Raw genomic sequence first — 22,500 nt, forward strand, 5'->3', positions numbered from 1 at the left:
TTCATGTGTCAAAGAGGGAGGTGCCCGAGTTGTCCTGCACTCTGTCAGTGAGTCATGAGGAGCTCTGATCATGTCGGGGCGGCCCGGAGAGACGGGGGGGTAGGGGGTGAGATGAATCATGGGACGGGAGGAAAAATCCTGAATTATTAAATCTGGATTGGTGCCCTCGCTGTCACCCAAAGAATTTATCACAATAATGTAGCGTCCTGGGGCTGAGGAGCGTGCAGTGGAGCTGGAGGAGGCAGGGGGGCGGTAGCGCTGCTCATCGGATCACTTCATCTGTATTCACAGGCCTCACGAGCACCCGCACTCTCTCAAGTTTGAATGGAAATTATAACATTCATTCTCTCTCTCTCTCTCTCTCTCTCTCTCTCTCTCTCTCTCTCTCTCTCTCTCTCTCTCTCTCTCTCTCTCTCTCTCTCTCTCTCTCTCTATCTTGCTTCTACACTCTCTCTTTCTCTCTTGGTTCTACACACTCTCTCTCTCTCTCTCTCTCTCTGTCTCTCTCTCTCAATCTCTCTCACTACTCTCCATCTCTCTCTCTCTCTCTCTCTCTCTCTCTCTCTCTCTCTCTCTCTCCCGCCCTCTCTCTCTCTTCTAACACGGTAAATAGCATGCAGCAGCAAGCGGCGGGTCCACCTTTGACGCTCAGGTAATTAAAAAGAAAAATGAGCAGATCAGAAGTTTGTGCACATCTGTCCCAGGCTGTATTGTGCTGGGTGATGCCCTGTCAGAGTGTTGGATTGCATTGTCAATAGCTGGCATGCATCCAGGGAACTTTTTGCCGACCTGAATACATTTGTAAGACACAGAATATGCTGACTCTCTCTCTCTCTCTCTCTCTCTCTCTCTCTCTCTCTCTCTCTCTCTCTCTTCTCTCTCTCTCTCTCTCTCTCTCTCTCTCTCTCTCTCTCTCTCTCTCTCTCTCTCTCTCTCTCTCCCTCTCTCCCTCTCTCTCCCTTCTATCCTGTCTGTTTTTGCCTTTCTCTCTGCTTGCCCCCCACCAGCCCATTAGGCTACTGTGCTGCTATACATGTTGCCTACACACACACACACACACATACACACACACACACACACACAAACAACACATTCAATTAATCTCCCGCTCTGTGCATATACCCTCGTTGTTGCTGTGCTTTTGATCCAAGTTGCCTATGTCGCCTATGCACAGACACACACACATACTCACACACACACACAGTCACACACACACACACACACACACACACACACACACACACACACACACACACTACAGATCCAATTCATCTCCTGCACAGTGCATATGCCCCTCGTTGCCGCTGTGCTTTTGATCCAAGCCAGTGGTGACACAGCGAGTGGAACAGGTATACCTCCTGCACCTAGTGTTGGGTCGGGCCGATTTCTCTCCGTCCTGCATCAGTCACGTGCTGTTAAGACGTGAAATTGCACCGAGAGTACGCCGGGCAACACCATCTCATAAATCATAAAAGCTGCCAATCTTCTGAATCTGACATATTGTTACTACAAGGAGCGTTTAGCTGGTTTTATGCAGATCTTCCGGTATACACCTGCATGCATAATTTAAAGTGGGGGGGGAGGGGTGATCCCCTTTTTGCCGAAGATTAATTGCCTTAATTGCATGAGCTCTCCACTGTGGCTTTAAAGAAAGCTTGCAGCAAGGTGATCCATCTTCACAGCAGCAGTCCTTTTCAGCAGAAGCCGGTCTGTGTGTGTGTGTGTGTGTGTATTTGTGTGTGTGTGTGTGTGTGTGTCTTAGTGTGCGTGTGCGTTTGTTTGTGTGTTTCTGTTTATTTGTTGTGGTGCCATGCCTTTGTGTCTGTATGTGTGTGTGTGTGTGTGTGTGTGTATGTGTGTGTGTGTGTGTATGCATGTGGGCCAATCCAGTGTGGTGTGTGTGTGTGTGTGTGTGTGTAAGCGTGCGCGTGTGCCTGCGCGCTCCTGTGTTTCTTATCTCCTGCAGACACCCCGGCAGGGACGCGGTTTCGATGACATCAGCTGGAACAGAGCAGCTGAGAGCGCAGTGCCCGTCCCCGTCCCCGTCCCCGTCCCGCTGATGAGTGCCTAAGTGGGCCATGCCGCCCGTGGCTGGTGGTGGCGGCACAGCAGTGGCGATGGCGGCAGCAAATCATGGCAAAGGGTGCACTGAGGAGCACCGCCTTAAAAGAAATTGTGCCGTTTTGATACGTCGATACCACAACATCCCCCCCCCCACACACACACACACACACACACACACACCTCACCCCACCAGCCGCTCCACCACCAAAGCCTTGCCATCAAGGCTGCCTGTAACCCCCCCCACCCCCCACCCCTCCAGCCCTGCCTTAGCCAATTGCCCGCCCAGCATGTTGACATTTGGGATTGCACTCTCAAGAAATCAAAGGCAAAACGCGTGGTCCCTGGCCGGCGTGGGAGTGGGCGCACTGGTGGTGCTGGTGCTGGTGCTGGTGCTTGGCTGGCCGATTGGGCAGAGATACCATATGGCTGCTTCATTTGTGGAGTTCATTATCCTCTGTGTGCCTGTGAAGCGCCACCATCAGAAACACAGCGGGGGAGGAGCGGAGCGGAGCGGGGCCACTCGTCTGCTCCCTGTGTTAAGTGAGAAGGGGGGGACAGCTTCAGGCAGCTCATGTTTCCATTGTGTTGTTTTTGACTTTGTGGGTACGTGTGCGTGTGTCTGTGTCTGTGTCTGTGTGTCTAGTCTGTGTGACTGTGTGTGTGTGTGTCTGTGTGTCTAGTCTGTGTGACTGTGTGTGTGTGTCTGTGGCAGTGTCTGTGTCTGTGTGTGTGTGTGTGTGTGTGTGTGTGTGTGTGTGTGTGTGTGTGTGTGTGTGTGTGTGTGTGCGTGCGTGTGTGTGTGTGTGTGTGTGTATGTCTTTGCCGATGCAGCCAGTGTGTGTGTGTGTGTCTTGTCTTGGCAGTGTATAGTTAGTCTGTAGTGTGTGTGTGTAGGCAGGGAGAGTGTATCCGTTGAGACTTTCATTTTAATGGCATTTTCAATGACCATATGTGGCTGAATGTTGATGTGCCCTGTGCAGATACTGTATCTTGTTGGAAGTGCAGTATCTGAAGTAAAATCGTCCAGTCCTTTAGAGGTCGGTGGCGGTCTGGCCTAGAGGTTCGTCCAGTTGCGGCCAGCTGTGGTCAGCCAAGCTGGTGGGCTGCAAGTGGGGTAAAGTACTACATGTGCTGTCCGTGACACCTGGGTGTCCGTGTCGACTTGCGGAAGGCTGACTGTTGCGTCCGATCCGAGTTGACACATGTCAACGTCGGGAGTGCCTCCGAGACGGTGGCGGTGACTGTAAGTGAATGACCCACTGATGCATCGGTCGAGCGGCTGCACGTCTGGCGGCCTCGTGCCGATCCAAAGTGATGGCTGCCAGGGAGATGTGCATTTAAAGGTACATCTGCTTTGGCAGGTCTGGAGTGCAGCGCTCCATTTAAAGTTATGTAAAAGAGTGTGCGCCAGCAATGAGCCATCACAGCAACTTTGTAATGGCAGACGGGCCTGTGGAAAATGGTGGGCAATCTGTTTACACCAACAAGACCGTGATGGTTGAAACCCAATTTGTTTTAAAAAAAACAGTAACACATACACACATATGGCACACATGACTACACACACAGACACACACACACACACACACACACACACACACACACACACACACACAGAATCACAATCTGCAGCATTAATGAGTCCACCTTTGTGAAGTTAGGGCAGATGTAATAAGATTTAGAGTTCTTGTGTAGCAAAAACCCAGCTCATTTCTCACTAACTTGCAGTGTTATTGCTATAAATCACATGGTGCTCTGAGGAAACAGGTGTTCTAATAAAACAGCTTGATTGAATCCAAAGACTATCAAAAGGGAGTGGGATTATTCAGTCACTGTAACAACTCCTTGAAGGCAGCACACTGTTTTGCTTATTGAAAATATTATCATGTTCAAATGTCACAACGCATCTCGTTTCCATCAAAAAGCGCACATTTTCTCATTTAGTTCTAATTGAACATCTGCTTGTGGAGGGGAGTTTAAATCACTGGTGCGCTCACGGAATCAGGCTGCCAGATAGCAACATTACCGAGTTTCGCAGCCAGCGAAACTTATCTCGTTAGCGTACCTTGAGGGGAAGTTCAGACGCCAAACCAGTCGGTGGCCAGCTGATGGTGTTTAGTGAAATTCAGACTTCTTTTTTTTTACCTCTTTAGGGACATTTGGCACAGCTAGTCTTGGGAGTGGTGTAGGAGGAATGGCCCTCGCGGCTCAGGACTAGGGATCATGCGGAACTTGCAGCTGTTTGTTATTATGCTTTTTTCGCTGTTAGGACTGGAGGCTAATTTGACGTTGTGAGGCACAGCGCCACTGCTGCAGTCCCTAGACTGTGCTGTGCTTTTTAACGCTGTCTGTTGTCGGTGGCTGCTGAAACCGTAAACCATGATTTGATATGGCAGCAAGCAGGTCTACCTCATAGAAAATCTATACGTATCGAGCACTTCCATATCCAATTAGACCATTAGGAAGACAGACACTGGATTGATTGGCTGGTAATACGTTGTTTAAAGGTTTGCACACTGTGGACGAATGCGTAAATTAAAATCCTATGACAGGAATTGCACAATCATAGGGATCAACCTTAGGGCATGTGGCATGGAATGGATAGGTTTATGATATTCCATTTTAAAGTGACCAAAAAGGCATCTATTTTAACAGTCCCACAGACATTATTCAGACTCATGTTAATTGGCCTTTAACATTTCACACTGTGGAGGCCCAATTTAGATGGACGTTGATTCGTCCTTAACTGACAGCGTGGCAGCTCTGTTAATGGACGTAAGGGCACTGAAATCTGAATCTAAACAGCCAGGTGAAGTGCAGATCGTTGCTGAGATTAGGTCAGGTCTCTCCACCCCCCCCCCCCCCCCCCCCCCCCCCCCCCCGCTTCTGCAGGATTATGTTTATCGGCTCTGAGCTGATATCATTTCTCAAAGTGAGAATCCGCCAGCGCAGCACAGGTAATCCATCTTGGCTTCGCCGACAATTTCTCGCCCAACACATGTGCTCTTTATTCCTGTAAGGATACCCCCCCTGTGCATGGGAGAGAAGAGAGAGGAGGGGAGATGAGTATCGGGCGGAAGGAATAAACCCGGACAGCAATTTGTGATTAGAGGAATCCTGTCTGGATACATCCATAAGCCCTCTGTGTTTGAGCGTGATAAACAGCTCCTCTCCTCCAATCTAATTACAAATACAATCACTGCCGCCGCTACAACAGGGAATTAAGACTATCTCGATGAGGAGGCTTGATTGAGATAGCTACCTGGAATGCACAGAAACTCTCTGTGGAAGCAGGGTAATTCAAGAGGAAATGTGGAACTGTGTGTATAGGTGTGTGTAGGACTGCAGGATTTTTCTTTTGTCTTCCTTCTGACAACTGCAGTGGTGTTATAAAAAATATGATCAAACTGTACAAAATCTGTACAAAAAGATGTGTATTTTTTTTTCTTGCAAATTGTCTAGCTCAGGAGTTGTTTGGGGGACATGCTTTGTTCAAGGGGGAGTAGGAATTGCTTTACTCATTTGCTTTGAAGTATGGTTTGTCTCGGTGCTTGAAGCTCATCTTGAGTAATTTTGTTATAAGTGGGCTATCTCATGAGAAATGTCTTCTGTATTCCTTCCCCAAATACTGAACTTTGCCATGCATCTTTTCCCAAGCTGGTATTACAGTGACTGTGGGTGTTTGGTGCCAGTATATATTTGCTTTACAAAACAGAGATTAATACATCCCTTTCATGGAGACATGTCTCTCCCCTGGCCTTTCTTTTTAAAAAAAAAAAAAAAAGAAAAAGAAGAAGAAGGGAGAAAACTGCCATATTGCCATGGAAACCTCAAATCTGCAATTCCCCCCCGAGACTTGGGTCAACCTAGAAAAGATAGAAAGAAAAATGTCATTTGAGGTCTTGCCTGAGAAGTTTTTTCTTTTCTTTTCTGCTCCTTCTTTTTCCACACACTATTTTAATGTAAATGAAATCCAGGCCATTCTTCTCCTCAAGTCACCAAGTGTAGGCTCCCAACTCCTCCAATCAAGGATTCAAGCTTTTCTACTCGCTGTCACTCATTTCTTTCTTTTTTTTAATCACGACCATTATCTGTGATTTCATGAGCTGAGGAACTGCATGACTAGAGACACACACGGATTATTAAACCCAACAAGAGACTATGCTTGACATAGTAAAATTACACCAAAGAGCAGGGCCTGTAAAATGATCTCAGCTGTAGGGGAAAAAGCATTCCTATTTCCTAGATTTCTAGTATTTCAATACTAAAGATTTCAATCTCTGGAACCTTTTAAAAATAAATATATATGATTACACCAGTGAATTCATATAGCAAGCCTAAGGATGAGTGCTGCAATTGACCTTAACGCAAGCTAATTAATGCCATCGTAATTGTCCGTGAGAGTGTGCTATTTGTATATATTACACTTCGTGAACTGTTCTACTTTGTGTCAAGTTAATGAGTGTGTGCTGTTGAAACGGTCTGTGTAGCACCTTCTCGTCCTCATGACTTAACAGAGTGTTAATGAAATGGAACCGGCTTGATCACAGTGCAACCACTACCCTTGGATGTCTCACACAAACACAGAGTGTGCACTCAACATACGTATATGCCCAATGTATTATTAAACCAGTTAAGTGCTGTGCAATGAAGGCTGACGCTGATAAATGTAGATCATAAGCGCGGGTGAAACGCGCCCTCGTACCGCTGATTATTGAAGTGGCCGCGGCGTGAACGCATATCCAAGTACAGCTGTACAGTCGCGTCAGATAATAATGTAATATAATGCTCCCGCAGATCATGCTAGTGGTGGTAATGAATGGTATGTGTTTAGAGACATCGGGCCAGCGCCGTATACAAGAAAAATCAATATCAATTACCTGGGTATTGGAGAGTTGTCAGGGGCTAAACGTGTAGGTGTCTTTTTTTAACCAGCATCAGGCAGCGGGTCTGTTGTTCCACACATCAAAGTAAAACTCTGTGCCGAACATATTTTTGTGGACTGTAATTGCCTGTTAACCTTGAGGTTGACAACTTAAGAGCTGAGTAGTTTGTTTTTAGATTTGTCATGTAGAATAGATCTACGGGCAGCTGCACCTCTTGTGTCTGAGCAGTAGTTGTGCTTCTCCACTTATTTATTTTTCCTTTTTTAAAACCACTCCGTTCTTCTTTTTTTCTTTTTTTTTTTGTGGCCCATCGGATCAGCCTCTGTAGCATTCGGGTTTGATTTACCTGCCCGACAAGGTCATCTTTTCCCAAACTCCAGGACTCAGTGGGAAACCTTTCGAGAGACAGACATGCAATTTATCTTGCTAGGCCAGACCATTCCCACCATCCACTTCAGGGTTTTAAAAGTGGTCCAGAGCATAGATCAACGCTCAATGTTCGGTCCAACCCCTGGTCTTATTCAGAGGATAGAGTGACCTAGCCTCCCTCCCAGTAGACACAGCATGCGTGCCTCTCTCCCTTCCTCTCTCTCTCCCTCTCTCTCTCTCTCTCTCTCTCTCTCTCTCTCTCTCTCTCTCCCTCTCTCTCTCTCTCTCAATCTCTCTCCCCAGCTCTCCCTCCCTTCCTCCGAGCGGTATATGCTCTGGAAATGTTTTGATGCAATCATGATTAGAAACACCACCTGGAGGTAGGTCAGTGATGGTCAGCTCTATGCTCTGCTAAAGACAGATACACACGGCGCGCCTTATCTTTATGTTCCTCCCCAGATGTCTCAAAGGCTTGACATGTTTGCGCCCGTGTACAGCCATTTACCTAAATCTGCTGCTCCACAAACGCATTTGAAATGGTGCGCAAGAGGCACTGAAAGCGATAGAAGAATGGACTGTTGCAGCAAATCAGTGGTAGACGCCATGAACATAGCAACGGCATACGTTCAAGTTCAACAGACGCCTGCGATGTTGCTTGCAACACGTTCAGGTTAATTATTTACTGAAGCCACCAGAAGTGAAAAGATGTTCTCGTTTCTCTCTTTTTTCTCTCTCTATTTTCTCTGGGCGTTTTTTTTTTTTCTTCCCTGGCTGGGAGCGTGCGGGTTGTTTTCCTGCTTTCCAGTACGCTGGTTTATTTACAGCGCTAATGAAGAGAGCGGCGGCGCCTTCTTAACCCTGCCGTTCCGGCTCAGCCGTCAGTCCTCTGACGGGCCAATGCGCGGAGGCAGGTGACAGGACAGCGCCGGCCGTTTCGTTAGCCGTGACTTCCTGCGAACATGATGACCGATAAAGTGCACCCATCTGCGTCCCCGCTTCCCTTTTCCGCCGCCCCGAAGTTACCGACACGCTCAGCTCGTCTGTTTGCGTTTATATTTAGCAGCGCTGGCTACAAGATGGGTGTTGGTTTGCACCTTGTTTACACAGCGGGCACGGAGATGAGGGCTCTTAATTTGGCGCAGTGACTATTCTGGGCTAGTCCAATCAAATTTAGTTTGTGCATTTCGGATGGGCAGCTTGGCCTGCAGCTCTTTGCGTCTTCACGTCTTTCGTTCTCCAGCCCCAGTGTGTTTTGGCCGTCGTTATGAGCGAGAGTCACGGGCGAGGACTCCCCTCTCGTGAATTCATTTTTAGGAAGCAGGGTGAGATATGCACCAGACCAGTGGGTTTCCTGTGGAAATCGTGCCTGTGAGCTGATTGGGCCTGAGGGCAGGGATAGGAGAGAGGATGGGGACGGAGTGTGTGTGAGCGCGTGTGTGTGTGTGTTTGTGTGTGTGTGTGTGTGTGTGTGTGTGTGTGCGTGCGTGCGTGCGTGCGTGCGTGTGTGCGCGAGCGTGCGTGCGTGCGTGTGTGTGTGCGTGCGTGTGTGTGGGTCGGGGGTTTTGACTTCGGCGTGTGCAGTTCACACCTCAGAGTGGCAGCCGCTGCCTCCTCCTCCTCGTCCTCCTCCTCAGGTCTCGTCTCGGTCTCGCCGCATTAGCGGCTCTTTCATCTCCAGGAAGGCCGACGCGCTAATAGAGCCGCCACGCTCCGCCGCCTCCTCTGCCCGCACGGCGTCTGTGCTGTTTGCTCTTTGTGCATCCGCAAACGCAGTTTAAGGCGGGGTGAGGCTGAGGGTGGGGTGTCACACTCACCCACACACACACACACACACTTCTGTAAGTGTAAGTGTCTTGTCTATGGTGGGTTTTTGAGCCTTCTCTCATTAACTGGTGTTATCCCCGAGATGAGAGGAGAGGAGAGGAAAGGAGCGGAGCGGAGTAGCACTCCTGTGCTCGTCTCACCTGTGAATAATTGATGCCGCACTCCCCCGCACGCACGTCTCATCCCGGGGCCCGGGACAGGAAGGAAGCAAGTGCGCCGTGAACGAACACATCTGACGGACGAGCGGCTTTGCGCAAGTGTGGTTAGCAGGAAGGAGGACGTGGGGGTGGAGAGAAGGAATTTTTTTTTCCCCTCTTCTCCGTCTCTCTCTTTCTCCCTCTCTCTCTCTTTTTCATCACCTCATCTTTAACCCAGATCTGCCACATTCATCTTAAAAAACAATTTATCACCGGATAGCATTTACAATTCGGCAATATCCAAGTCAAATTATTCCAACCGCGCAGTGTTTTGGAGAGGGAACAAGCCTGCTAAAGAGAGGGTTAAGGTGTATCTGGAAAAGAAGAGGGGAAAGGGGAAAAAAACATCCTGGCGACTGCTGCAGTGTGTATTCCCTGTCTGGCATTTGTATGCTGTTCATAGGTCTCGGCGGAGACCATAAAAAGACACCTGTTAGTCACATGACCAGCCGGAGGATCCCAGAGGACACTGAGCTGGTGGCGGAGTATGAAATAAAAATGTGTGTTTTGTTACATTCCAAACCCGGGATGGCAGATGTTTGCCCATATAGGTGACCGAAACCAGGTCAGCGCTTGATCTAGATAAAAACAGTGTGCCGTCCCATTTGTAGTCTTTTTTCCCATTGAGGGAAGAGAGTTAGCATAGTTTCCTCTCCAGAAAAAAATAATGTTTAAATGTTAACAGACTTTTTTTTTGAGACTGGAGCTAGCACACCGAGAGCAAATAGAATTTGAAAACGAGGTGTTTATTTCAGTGAAGCGACCAGCTAGTGGCTGTTTGGCTCGGCTCAGTTCATTAACTATATAAAGGGTTAGTGGGATAAAAGATGCCTTTAGTGCCGTTAAGTGCTGTTTATTTCTTCCTCATGATCACACATGAGATTTGGGAGTGTAGCGGAGTTTTTCAGGCACTTTGTTATAGTAGCGCTGCAGTTGTTGGAATGAATGCCAACTGTTGTGGCCCTATACACAAATGTGCTGCTGCCAGGTATGTTGGGAGATGATGAAACACAAAGGTGATATTGTCATGCATCTGTTACATGGCATCAACATCTTTGCCATTAGGGATTTTGTAATGAGAAGTCTAAAAATACATAAGGCTATTACTCCATTTTGGAAGCATGCACTCTGATTTCCATATTGATTGTTCATCACCTGCATTGATCAACATGATATCATGTACTTGATGACAATTATTTATCTTGCATGCATATTTATCTGAAAATGACTTGGAAGGTGCTGTAGCCAAATGAAGTGCATCTCACCCCAAGCAATCAAGCTATTCCAACTGGTGGTGTCTACAGCTCAACAAATGGCTTGGATGTTTCGCATTCATGTTAAATTGCTTCGCCACCAAACTAAGTCGTCAAGGATGAAAGTGTTTGTTTTTGCACTGGGTAATGGTGCAAACTCTCATTACAGGAACACACTTCACAGAGTGCATTTTATTTACGCCATCTTTTTCCCCCCCTTTATTTTTTTTTTACTACAGGCCCTGAAGCCCTTTCATATTTACAGTTTGCAGATTCAGCAGAGCATTCCAGATAATTAGAATCCACTACAGATTAATGAGTCACTCGAACTGTTTCCTCCCACCCGCCTCCCCTTTTCAAGGTCACTATTTCTGTTTCAGGCTCTTGCGTTGGGGTAGTGCTCTCTGATTCTTGTGAAGAATGGTTGATCTTTTGTGCTGGGGTGGCCATTTAGGAAAGGACACTGTTCTGATCAATGTTCATTTTTTCCTCATTGTGCACTGATTAAATACAGTAGATGCAAAGTGCAGGCAACTTTTAGAGGACATTACTGTACCTGAAAGAAACTGTTCTGTTCTGTTCTCAAGAGGACACTTGTTTAGAGTATCAAATAAATTCACATTTCCTGTATCTAGTGTCTGACCCAGTTACTGTAAAGTAAAGACGGAATATCTTTTTCTAAATTTCTTCATGTTTTCATACAAAGTTTATTCAAAGAGTATTAAAAGTTTATCCAAAGTAACATGAACACTTAAATGTCACGTGATATGTACTGTACTGAACAATTATTAACACTTAATTATGGCCCTGTCTATTCATCTTGTTCACAACATGTTTTGACACATGTTTTAAAATAGCTCTCATTAATGTGTCTCCACACCTCCACTGTAGGATCTCCGTCTTGGACAATGGAAGCCTGAGGATATCGAACGCCACCAAATCAGATGCAGGTGTCTACACTTGCGTTGCCAGGAACAAGTTTGGAGAGGCAAGCAGCACTGGAAATCTCCTGGTTAAAGGTAACGTGATATACTATCACACATAAAAATGTCATCAAATGTCATCTGTCCTTGCACCTGTGAATGGTATTGCTACAGAAACACCTCTGAGCGACAGGGCTGGAGACGATAGCGGTGTCTTGTAGCTAAAACGGTAACATCCGTTTTTTTTCTTTTCGCTGTATTAAATCCGTCATCACCACCTGGATGCCATGGCGTGGGTTCCCATTATTTCATTGAATGCGCCGCTCTCTTCATTCTCTGTCTCTTTTTCACGACGGAACGTGAGTGTCTGCAGCGAATGGCTGCGCGCGCATAGTGGGTCCTCATTAGGTGGAGAGTAGTGGAGCTCTCGCTTCTCTTAATGAACCTCTTTTCGGCGGCAGTCTCGGAAAGGAGCGCCGCAAATTTACCATATCTTTGGCAGGGGGATTTGTTTCTTATTAATGCAAAATTCACCCTCCGCTCCAATCTCACACATACACTGACACACACACACACACACTCTCTCACACACACTCTCACACACAGACACTTACACACAGTGAATCACAGCCACCCTTACGGAGAGGCACGAAAATAAAAAAGGAGAGACAGTGAGAGCCGGCAGTGTCACAAATTGTGCCAGAGAAGCCTGGTGGGGTGGGAGGCTGGGTAGCAATGCGGCTCGGCACCGGTGACTTATTACACCGTATTAAAAATGGATGAGAGGAGGGCAGAATGTGTTGTGTACTGTGTTGCTCGGCACACACACACACACACACACACACACACACACACACACACACACACAAACAGACTGCCATTTTTTTCTTTTCTTGTCACACCGGCCACAAAGAGGGCGCACTCATTTCTCTGCCGTCTGTCTTGCTCCTGCCGCTGATCTCTCTTGTCAGTGTGGTCCCCCAAAAAGTCACCGGGGGTCAACTCGAAGCACCGCACGCACTAGATCACAGCGAGCTGACCGCTCCAGCTCAGTCGTCGGCCACATGTCCGAGGGGCACCGGCCTCTCATTCAAACTCAGGAGCCATCGATTGTGTGTGTGTGTGTGTGTGTGTGTGTGTGTGTGTGTGTGTGTGTGTGTGTGTGTGTGTGTGTGTGTGTGTGTGTGTGTGTGTGTCTATGCAGATCGTGCCATCATGCTCTATTGACGACAGGAGCCATAGCAGAAAGTGCAAGCATTATCGATGGACACAGTCTGCATGCTGTTATTGATTCCCTCAAACCCGCGCCAGACATTTAGCTTAGAGAGCTACGTCTCTAGGAGCCCTGTCATTTTATTAGATGTGTAATATGCGTCAGGCATAGATCCCTGCCTAAATATTAGTTTAGAGAAGTTAGTGTATCATTTTTATGTTAGTATATGCAGTCACATACCCAACTAAGTGCAATCAGTCAGGATAAGTGGTATTTGCTGTGAGGAATGCAATGAGTCATTCCCCAAAAATTGGCGCATGGGTCTTACCTCAGAATTAGGCATTGCGTCTACTGTGTTTGAGGTCTTGTTTCAGGGAATCTAATAGAAAAATATGTTTTGGTTAATTGACTAAAATAAACTAAACTAAAACGTGTCACGTAAGTAAGGTCTAGTGTGTTCAAATGTCTTGACTCTAACACCCTCTAAATCAGAGACCCAGATGAGTTGCTTCTACTACCATTGTTAACTGGTTAAAAAACCATTAACCTATGAAGCATTAGTATGTAGCTGCCATAGAAACCTCTTTGATCATCTATCCTCAAGCTTCAAGAGTCAATTTTGCATGGAGGTTTTGCAATGATTTATATCAGTCTAGAATCGTATAATCGACTTCCTCAACTCCTTAATAGGCATATTTAATAAGCATTTACTGGATCCCATTTGTGAAGATGACTCAGGTATTTCAACCCAGAGAACAGAGGCATGACTAAAATGATGTTTGCTTCAATTTGAAGTTTGTTTAGGATAGTTTGCCAAGGCTGATGTCTCATTGCAATAAACACTGACCAGAGTTTCAGATAAATTAAACAAATGTACAAATGTTCTTGTCTGTGTTGTCAAAATTGTATGTTAATGAACAACACACAGTAGGTTCACTGTGCTGTGACAGGTACTTTGGTGTTTGTTGCCTTAGTTCCCAGTAGGGTGCAAAACAATGCTCTCTTTATCAATGCAGGCGCTTTCTGCTTTTCTGTCAAGATTGAGTGTCTTAACGGAGAGCCAGCGACAGCAATACTGTCAAGTTAACTTAACTGATCGTTCCATGTAGGCGGATGTTTTTCAATTTCAGCAAATTGCATTTAACCTCCCGATTCGGCTGTGTTGAAGAGGAAGGCGTACTTTGTTTGACATCCCCCCCAACCCTAATAGTTTACTTGCCATCATATCTTGTTTGAGAGCTGCATCCTCACTTCATATACAAATGTTCTCATGTATGATCTAGTGCCTGACTGTCACAATTGATAGCGCCTTGGAAATTGGACGAGGTAATTTACATTCACGATTTCATTCGAGCTTCAAAACAGGGTTTGTCTGTGCATCTCTGTCCGCGGAACGAGCTCTTATGGGAGATGACAGTGGTTCATTTCAAATTGACTGCATTGAGATGAGTGCAGCAAAAAATACCTGTCACAACGCATTCATTCACCCGCAATATGAATAAGCCCCCCCTTACCACATGGCGCGTGAGCATGGGGGCCACAACAGACGAGGCTCACTAATGTCCCAATTATTTCAACACCGAGGGATGTTAACCGGATTAATCTGTCGTTATTAGAGACGTGTTCTCCTGACAGAGATGAAGGTGAAGATAGATTCCCACATCAGTGTGTTTTTTTTTTCCTCTCGCTCTCTTGTCTTTGATGGCTCAGACTGTCTGAACTCCTTATTGAGGCCTATTCAGGTGGAGTCCCAGGTGTAATCCATCAGGGCATGGCTGCACCTTTTCTTTTTTTTTTGTGGTCCAAGGCCATGTGGTGTTTGCAGATTGACACAGAATGGAATCAAACAGGAGGCCACATGAGCGTTGCGTTAGCTTCTGAATTAGCCTGCGCCTCCAGGTGCGTGCTCCTTCCATTAGCGGCGGGTGAGGCCCCCGACCGACCTCTGAGAATTAAAGGCAATATGTGATCACACAAATCTAAAGGTCCATTTTACAAGGTGACAATGTCCATCCCTTTCATCACGTCCTCAGGTCTCTCAAAGAAAGAACTGTATATTTTATGTGAAGGTTTTTATTTGTGGGCTGGGAAGTGGGCAGAATGTAATAGGGGAAAAAGAAGAGGAAAATATTTCACATTTTATATCGACCTCACCGAGTGTTGCATCTTTCTTTCTGGCTGGAGCCATGAGCCATTTATTCTCAATGAAATAGCACATTGCATTGAATGGCCCTCAGAAGCTTAAAAGCCAATCGTTGCTATAGGGACACAATACAAGTGACACTTTCCTATGTGAGTCAGCAGCAGGTAGGGAAGACGCCTGTGTTGTGTGAATGAGGACATGATGTTGGAAAAAAATATGTTTGTTTGGGTGGGTGGGTGTGTGTGTGTGTGTGTGTGTGTGTGTGTGTGTAGGCATGTGTGCCACAGTTTGTTTTCCTTTTTTTTCCCCCACAGCCGATGGAGCCTTTGAGATTTGTCCTTGAGAGAATTTCCTTCATGTCCTTAGGACACTGTGCTGCCGTATTCATGCTTGTTCTTGAAAGCTTTGCTGTTAATTGATTCAAGGCTGCCGAGGCACTTGGTTCAGACAGGAACACCGTAAGGAGAAAATCGCAGAGAACTGAGAGGGTTGCTCCTCTCTAAAGAGAAGACTGCAGTGCAGGCGTGCGAAGATGATGTCACTCCACATACATGCATAGATGGCTTTGATACACATGAAAAAGGGGGGTAGGGATCGAGGTGCTGAAAGGGGGCTTTTACACAAATGTATCCGATGTAACGTGGACATAGCCTAGCCTTACACCAGACATCTTAGATCGGTTTCCATCACCGCCAGCCCCCTGCAGAGACTCCCCTGGTGAGGGTCTTGTTTTCCCCTCCAACACGTTTGACCTTTTAGCCACATCTTACCAGCGTTTGCCGTCCTGGTGGGATGATCCCGGGAATCGGGCTTGCTTAGTCTTCCAATCCACCAGGTCGGCCGGCTGGCTGCCAGACCCCCTCAGAACCCCTGCATAATTGAAGCCCGTGCGGTCGCCTCCGCGGCAGGAACAGCAGTGGTGATGGTGGAGGAGGAGGTGGTGGTGGTGGTGGTGGTGGAGGAGGAGGAGGGGGAGATGGAGAGGGAGATGGAGGGGGAGGTGGAGGGGGCACTAAAGAGCAGCCACACCAGAGTGGAGCTCACATTCACACATGCTTCCAGGGGCCATTAAAGCCCAGGCGCTGCTGTGCTGGAGAGCCCACTGTCATGTTTGTTTTTTTCCGCCACCGTCTGCGGCCGAGCCGTTCACTCACGGAAAGCCCAGGTACACTGTGTATGTGTGTGTGTGTGTGTGTGTGTGTGTGTGTGTGTGTGTTTGTCTGTCTGAAAGGGAATTTGTGTAGATGGATTGGTATTGGTGTGTGTGTGTGTGTGTGTGTTTGTGTTTGTGTGTATGTATGTCTGAGCGAGTGAGTGATTGTGGATGTGCATGATATGTGGGTGAAAGTAAATGTGTGTAGATGTATGTGTATATGTGTGTGTGTGTGTGTGTGTGTGTGTGTGTGTGTGTGTGTATGAATGTCTAAAGAAAGAGTGTTAACAAACGAGAGTGGCAGTGTTGGTGGTGGTGAGGGGTGGGGTTGGGTAGCTCTCTCACAGAGCCTCTCACACCTGCCACAACACACCAGAGAATAGACACTATGCTATGCTATGCTACACTACGCTATGCTACGCTACGCTATGCTATGCCACCCCATTAATTCAGCATGTAAACAGTCGACAGCGCTCCTCTTTGACCTTTCCCTCTAACGTGATTACTCTGCAATTTTCCTCCATCTCCAGTTTCCTCCGTCTGGCCCCCTTTAGCACTCCTCCGCGGCGACGCTAAGCCTCACGTCTCTCGCATCGCACACTTCATCTCGTCTCTGATTGACCCCGCCACATGCGCAGGTCGCTCCCGCCCCCCCCCCCCCCCCCCCCAACGCCCCATCCTCCTCACCTGCTCGTATAATGACAGTTCGTAACAAGGTATCATACAAGATGGATATCAGTCAAATTATGCTAGAGAGCCCTCCAGGGGGTCACGTTTTTTTTTTATTTTTTTTTTATTTTTTTTCGTTAGAGTTATCTGCACGGTCTGTCAGCGATGATGATAGAATGGAGTAATAAGGCCCACATCCCCTCTTTGTCTTTGTCTCCACATTCTCTCTCTGTCTCTCCCTATCTCCCATCCTCAGCGCCTCGTACGGTGGATACGCTCAATACCACCACCAAAGGCTGGGCCCATCTTTTTACACCGCTCCCCACATACATGCACACACACACACACACACACACACAGTCACATCAGGCTCCAAGATCTTCTCTTGTTGTCCCCTTCCTTAGAGAGCATTTTGAGTGGTGCATGTATGTGTGTGTGTGTGTGTGTGTGTGTGTGTGTGTGTGTGTGGTCAGTGGCTCCGAGCGGGGAGGTGGTGATATTAACGGAGCCCCCTCTGTTTACTCACGGGAGGATTGGGTTCTACCTGCCCACGTGTGCGCGTGGCTCCCGGGCCCTAAATGCAGGATTATGAAACTCCCACCTTTTAAATATCGCCTGCGGAGAAATGCACTTCGCTTGGACGAGCGGATCGATAAGATCACTCTGCAGCGCGTGGGTGGGTGTATGTTAGTGTGTGTGTGTGTGTGTGTGTGTGTGTGTGTGTTTGTGTGTGTGTGTGTGTGTGTGTGTGTGTGTGTGTGTGTGTGTGTGTGTTTGTGTGTGTGTGTTTGTGTGTGTGCGTGCGTGCGTGTGTGTGTGTGTGTGTGTGTGTGTGTGTGTGTGTTTGTGTGTGTGTGTGTGTGTGTGTGTGTGTGTGTGTGTGTGTGTGTGTGTTTGTGTGTTTGTGTGTTTGTGTGTGTGTGTGTGTGTGTGTGAATTCACAGACCTGTGGAGTGGACACTGTGTAACAACACGCGTGAGAGGGGAAATTCAGGGAAAAAAGGCCAGCAAGTAAACACAGGTGGTCGCTCCCGTCCCCTCGACTGTCATCGAGCAGGTGCCGTACAGATGTGGCCGATCCGCTGGCGCCGCCCGGCGGTCCCCCCCGCCCCGCCCGCCTCCGAGATCGCCCTCAGCGGGCACGTCTGCTCTTCATGCCTCTGTGGCCTGGCATTTGAGCCCGACGAGACGGAAGAGCCATTATGTGCTTATAAAGTCTGCCACGCAGTCCGCGCAGGATGGGCATTCCACTCAGCTGCAGTACTCAAGAGGCATCCAGGAGCCTTTGATTATCTGTGTTCCACTAAACCATTTTTGTCTTCTCTCTATGTGTGTGTGTGTGTCTGTGTGTGTGCGTGTCTGCGTCTGTGTATGTGTGTCTGTCTGTCTGTGTGTGTGTGCGTGTGTGTGTGCGCGCTCAGAGATTATATTCAATGCAAACATGGCGGGCGGGAGCGCACTGTATGAAGATTGCACTGCTGGTGCCTTCCACATGAATTTGAGTCTGTCTGGGGATCGTTTGCCATGCTTCATTTAGCCGGCGCTCAGACCTGCAGCGCTCCACTGGAATACTAACAGCGCCCCCGTGAGGGAGAAAGGGGAACTGTCACCTTAGAGGAGCCTCACCCTCTTCCCACCCACTTACCACAGCCCCCAGCCCTCCCTATTGGGGCTCAGAGGATGTGGAGTGGAAGGAGGAGATGTGTGTGTGGTGTGTGTGTGTGTGTGTGTGTGTGTGTGTATGGTGTGTATGCATGTGGATATGTGCAGGGGGTTGGAGATGAATGGGCTCTGGCTGTCATTTAGGTGAAATGAGCAGTGGCTGTGTGTGTGTTTGTGCGTGTGCATGTGCGTGTGTTTATGAGTGTGCGGTGGGATTGTGAAAGCGACGCACTGGGGAATGTGCAGACACAGGCTTGGTGTTCCTGCGGTGTTGTTGTGCAGCGCCGCGCCAGGCTGTAGTGGGAGACTGAGGCTTGGTGGGGGGGCATCTCGGTGAGACACAGAGCTCACACAGATTACGCCTCAGCCCCAGCTGCAGCCCCACTGAGTTTGGTTGCGCTGGATGCTCGGGGGTGGGTTGGTGGGGAGAAGGGGGGGGGGAGGGAGGGGGGTGGGATTGGGGTTGTGGGCTGCTGCCTCGTCGGTCCGGGATTTCATTTGAGACGCGCAGGACATTTGTGCAGGCCTGGAGAATATTATTGCTCCATTTGATGCTGACAGTGCCGTTGTTACCATGACAAATAGGCTGGGGAGAGAGTGGCCGGCGTGTGCTCTTGAGCGAGATCTCACTCATCCGTGCCAACGCTCTCTCGCGTGTGCCTCTGCTTTCTGTCTTGTGTGTGTCGCAGAGCCCACGGTGATCACCACCCAGCCGGCCACGCTGGACGTGACGGTGGGCGAGAGCATCGTCCTGTCCTGCCAGGTGACCCACGACCCCTCGCTGGAGCCCCGCTTCACCTGGTTCTTCAACGAGCAGGTCATCAAGTTCGGCAGCCACGGGGACTACTTCGAGAAAGTCGGCGGCGTAAGTACTCTTAGGCCGAGCGAGGTCCATCTCAATCTCGGCTTATCGCGCCCCAAGCATATGCAATAGATGTCAAAAGGGTCGTAAAATGTACAACCCACACCAGCACATAATGAACCTTACGCTCGTATAAAAAAAGACACACTCTTTATATCCTACTGCGTATGCCTGTGTTATTTATGGTGTGTGTCAAACAATGGATGAAAGAGTCATTGCACCCCCCCTCCCCCTCCCCCTCTAGCAGTCTGTGGGAGACGTTCATCTGAGTCCAGTCTCTAATAGCCGTTCCCTCGCATCGTTTGTGAAATAACGACATACGCATTACGAGTTTGACAGAAAAGCGCGCTGAAAGACAGACACTTCTTCTGCAGCGCCGGTGACTTAGATTAATGCATTTTTGATACAACACACGCCTGCCTTTCAAAAGGTTCATGCCTAACATTTATACACCGAAAGCTACCCCCCCTCCCTCCCTCCCTCCTATCCCCCACCCTTTTTGCACAGAGGTGATAATTATTAGTCTCAGCAATGAAATGAAAGTCAAGGATGGATTTACAGCGCAGATAGTTTGTCAGGGTTTCCATTATGGTGAGCACTCACTGACAGGCCCTCGCATGTGTTAATGCAATTTATAATTAAGACTGGGGTACACGGTAACAAATGACACCCGCTCCGCTGCTAACATGCGCCAGTGTGGCGTTCCATTTAAACTTCATGCACCTTTTTTTAATTGTACAACTGCTCTTGCTTCATTCAATTCATCAGGCCTCCTTTTTCTCAGTGGCAAGTGTGCAGGGGCAGCTTAAGTGATGGAGGTAGGCAGGAGCTGCTATTACTCCCGGCGGAAGTGAAAGAGAAAAACAACTTCAACTTTTTTGCGACCCTTTTGAAAAAAGCCACACAGGTTGTTATTGAGGATAATTGCAGAGAGCCAAATGGCGGGAGGTATATAGCACTCGTCCGTTGGTCCATTGGTTACTGCAGCGATAATTTCATAGTTAAGCCAAAGGGCTCCACTTTTCTAACCATGCTGTTCCATCTTATGCCCCCCGTTGCTCAGCTCAGAGACATTAGTTACTGTAAATGTAAATGTCACAGGCTCAAATCCCAGGTGAGAGAGAGAGAGAGAGCGAGAGAGAGAAGAGCTTTTCCTGTCTTCATGCTTCATGTACTGCAAGTTGCTTCAGTTAAGATGATCTAAGTGTCTGTTTACCAAACACTTTTAAAAGAAGCAACATCAAAAGAAGCCACTTCCATTTTCTCATTTGTTGTTATTGCACTTTAAAAAGCCTTTGCAGACTGAAATCCCTTTGCATGAGTTTCTTTATGCAGTCAGTCAAATACAGAACACAAATCTGACCTGTTCCAAAACCGGTTTTGACAGACTTAGTCAGTGCTGAAACGCACGATCAACACAGCATTTTTATTTTTCAATTGTGTGACAATTTTGGATGAAAACACGTACTCTGGGTGCAAAAGCCTCTGCATGTGGATTGTTGATGATGCGGGCGCTCGGGCACTTGATCCATTTGTGTCTGTCTGTCTCTCTGTGGCAGCATTCCGCCGGGGACATCATGATCCGGAACATTCAGCTGAGGCATGCTGGGAAATACACCTGCGCCGTGCAGACCAAGGTGGACAGCATCTCCATCGCCACGGACCTGATTGTTCGAGGTGCGTTCACGACTCCTGCCCGCTATCATGTCACCCGCTCAGTAACCGCTCTCCCCTCCACGTCTGCCCAAGACGGTCTAGAGGTGTCACCTGCACGGGGCCGGCGTTTCTCTCATGTTTTTTTTTAATTACCTGTCACATTTCTCCCTCCGCGAGGCTCATTTCGCTGCACTCCGCTCCAAGAAGGCTGCCTTTATTAACCCCAACAAGTGAAAAACACTCGGCTCTGCTGCTGGCTTTTTCAACGTGCAGACTGCCATTGAAACCCTTTTGTTGTTGCCGTATTAATTCTCCAAAAGTTCTTTGTGATGTGTGTGTGTTGTTGTTGTGTTTTTTTCCCTTCATTTCACACAATATGCAAAGCAGGCTCCATATTTGATGAAGGTATTAAACACATTTTTAGATTCAAACAAAAGATAGCGCGGGGTTTCCTGCGTCAGAAGATGAAAACAGAGGGGGGGGGGGTACTGTATAATCTAATTAGACAGATTAGCTCTGCGAAAATACCAGCACGAGAGGGGGTGGGGGATGAGGTGCTTGGGGTATGTGGAGTGTGTGTGTGTGTGTGTGTGTGTGTGTGTGTGTTGGGGGGGTGGGGGTGGGGGTGCGGTAGCAGGTTTCACCAGCTGCACACTCTTGCTTCAGGCACAGGCAGGCCGATAAGAAGGCCAGTACGCAGCCTGGGAAACGAGAGAGCGAGAGTGCGAGGGAGGGAGGGAGGGGGAAAAAAGAGAGAATAAAATAAAGCAGAGTAAAACGCAATAACACGGTTTGCATGGCTGCCCCGTGTTTTCTCAGGTCCTCCAGGCCCGCCCACGAGCGTCCATGTGGAAGAAATCAGCGATAGCACAGCTTCCCTCTCCTGGAGGCCCGGGCCGGATAATCACAGTCCAATTACGGCGTACACTATCCAGGCAAGGACGCCCTTCTCGCTGGGATGGCAGGCCGTCACCACAGGTGAGCCCCCCAACCAGCCTCCACCGCGCCGCACCGCACCACGCCACAGATCTCCCCGTCTAGTCTGGCCTCCTGCGTTTCTAGTTCAGTCAAAGTCCTGAGGATGTTTCTTTTGGCTTAAACTGTTTTTTTGTTTTGTTTTTTTTGTCTTTCACTGTTTGTTTTTGTGCTGGTGAATCAAGGCAGAGTAGGAAGTGTTTGGCAACAGGATAGAAGCTCAGAGTGCCGCATCGACGCCCAGTTCCCCAAAGACGTTACCACCGTTATTGAACTTGCGTGCCTCCCTGTCTCACATTGTGATTGAGCTTCCTCCGAATTTGCCAGAATCTCACTAGTGTGACAGGTCAGCCTTTTGCTCGGTCTATAATGAAGCTTTATTAGCATTGGCCGCAGCGTGATGAATAAGGTTACAAAGGACACTGCAAATTAGAACCATGGGGCATCGTTTTGGGCATTGTGCTTAATTGGTTAATGCACTTATACGGAGATGCTGTGTCCTCCATCCATGCCACTGGGTTGGTCAGACTGGAGGTCACCCACCCACTGGAGCCATGTTGCCAAAGGACCGCAGGATTGCCCGTATTAAGGGAAACAGCTGCCCTTTCTTTTCCACCCCACACAATAGAAGGGATTTTAGAGTGGGCAGCA

The 22,500-nt window shown here is 48.1% G+C and overlaps 1 protein-coding gene across 1 annotated transcript in view; it reads left to right on the plus strand.

Moving 5' to 3' along the window:
* Positions 1 to 22,500, plus strand: part of cntn4 (contactin 4) — a 92,080-nt gene that overhangs the window by 61,079 nt on the left and 8,501 nt on the right. Inside the window, exons 11-14 of the mRNA XM_062545773.1 lie at positions 11,485 to 11,612; positions 19,046 to 19,221; positions 20,778 to 20,895; positions 21,694 to 21,852. Of these exons, the coding sequence (XP_062401757.1) occupies positions 11,485 to 11,612; positions 19,046 to 19,221; positions 20,778 to 20,895; positions 21,694 to 21,852 (581 nt within the window). The remainder of the gene's footprint in view (positions 1 to 11,484; positions 11,613 to 19,045; positions 19,222 to 20,777; positions 20,896 to 21,693; positions 21,853 to 22,500) is intronic.

This window comes from Sardina pilchardus, chromosome 9 (assembly GCF_963854185.1).
Source record: "Sardina pilchardus chromosome 9, fSarPil1.1, whole genome shotgun sequence".
Classification (NCBI taxonomy): Eukaryota; Metazoa; Chordata; class Actinopteri; order Clupeiformes; family Clupeidae; genus Sardina; species Sardina pilchardus.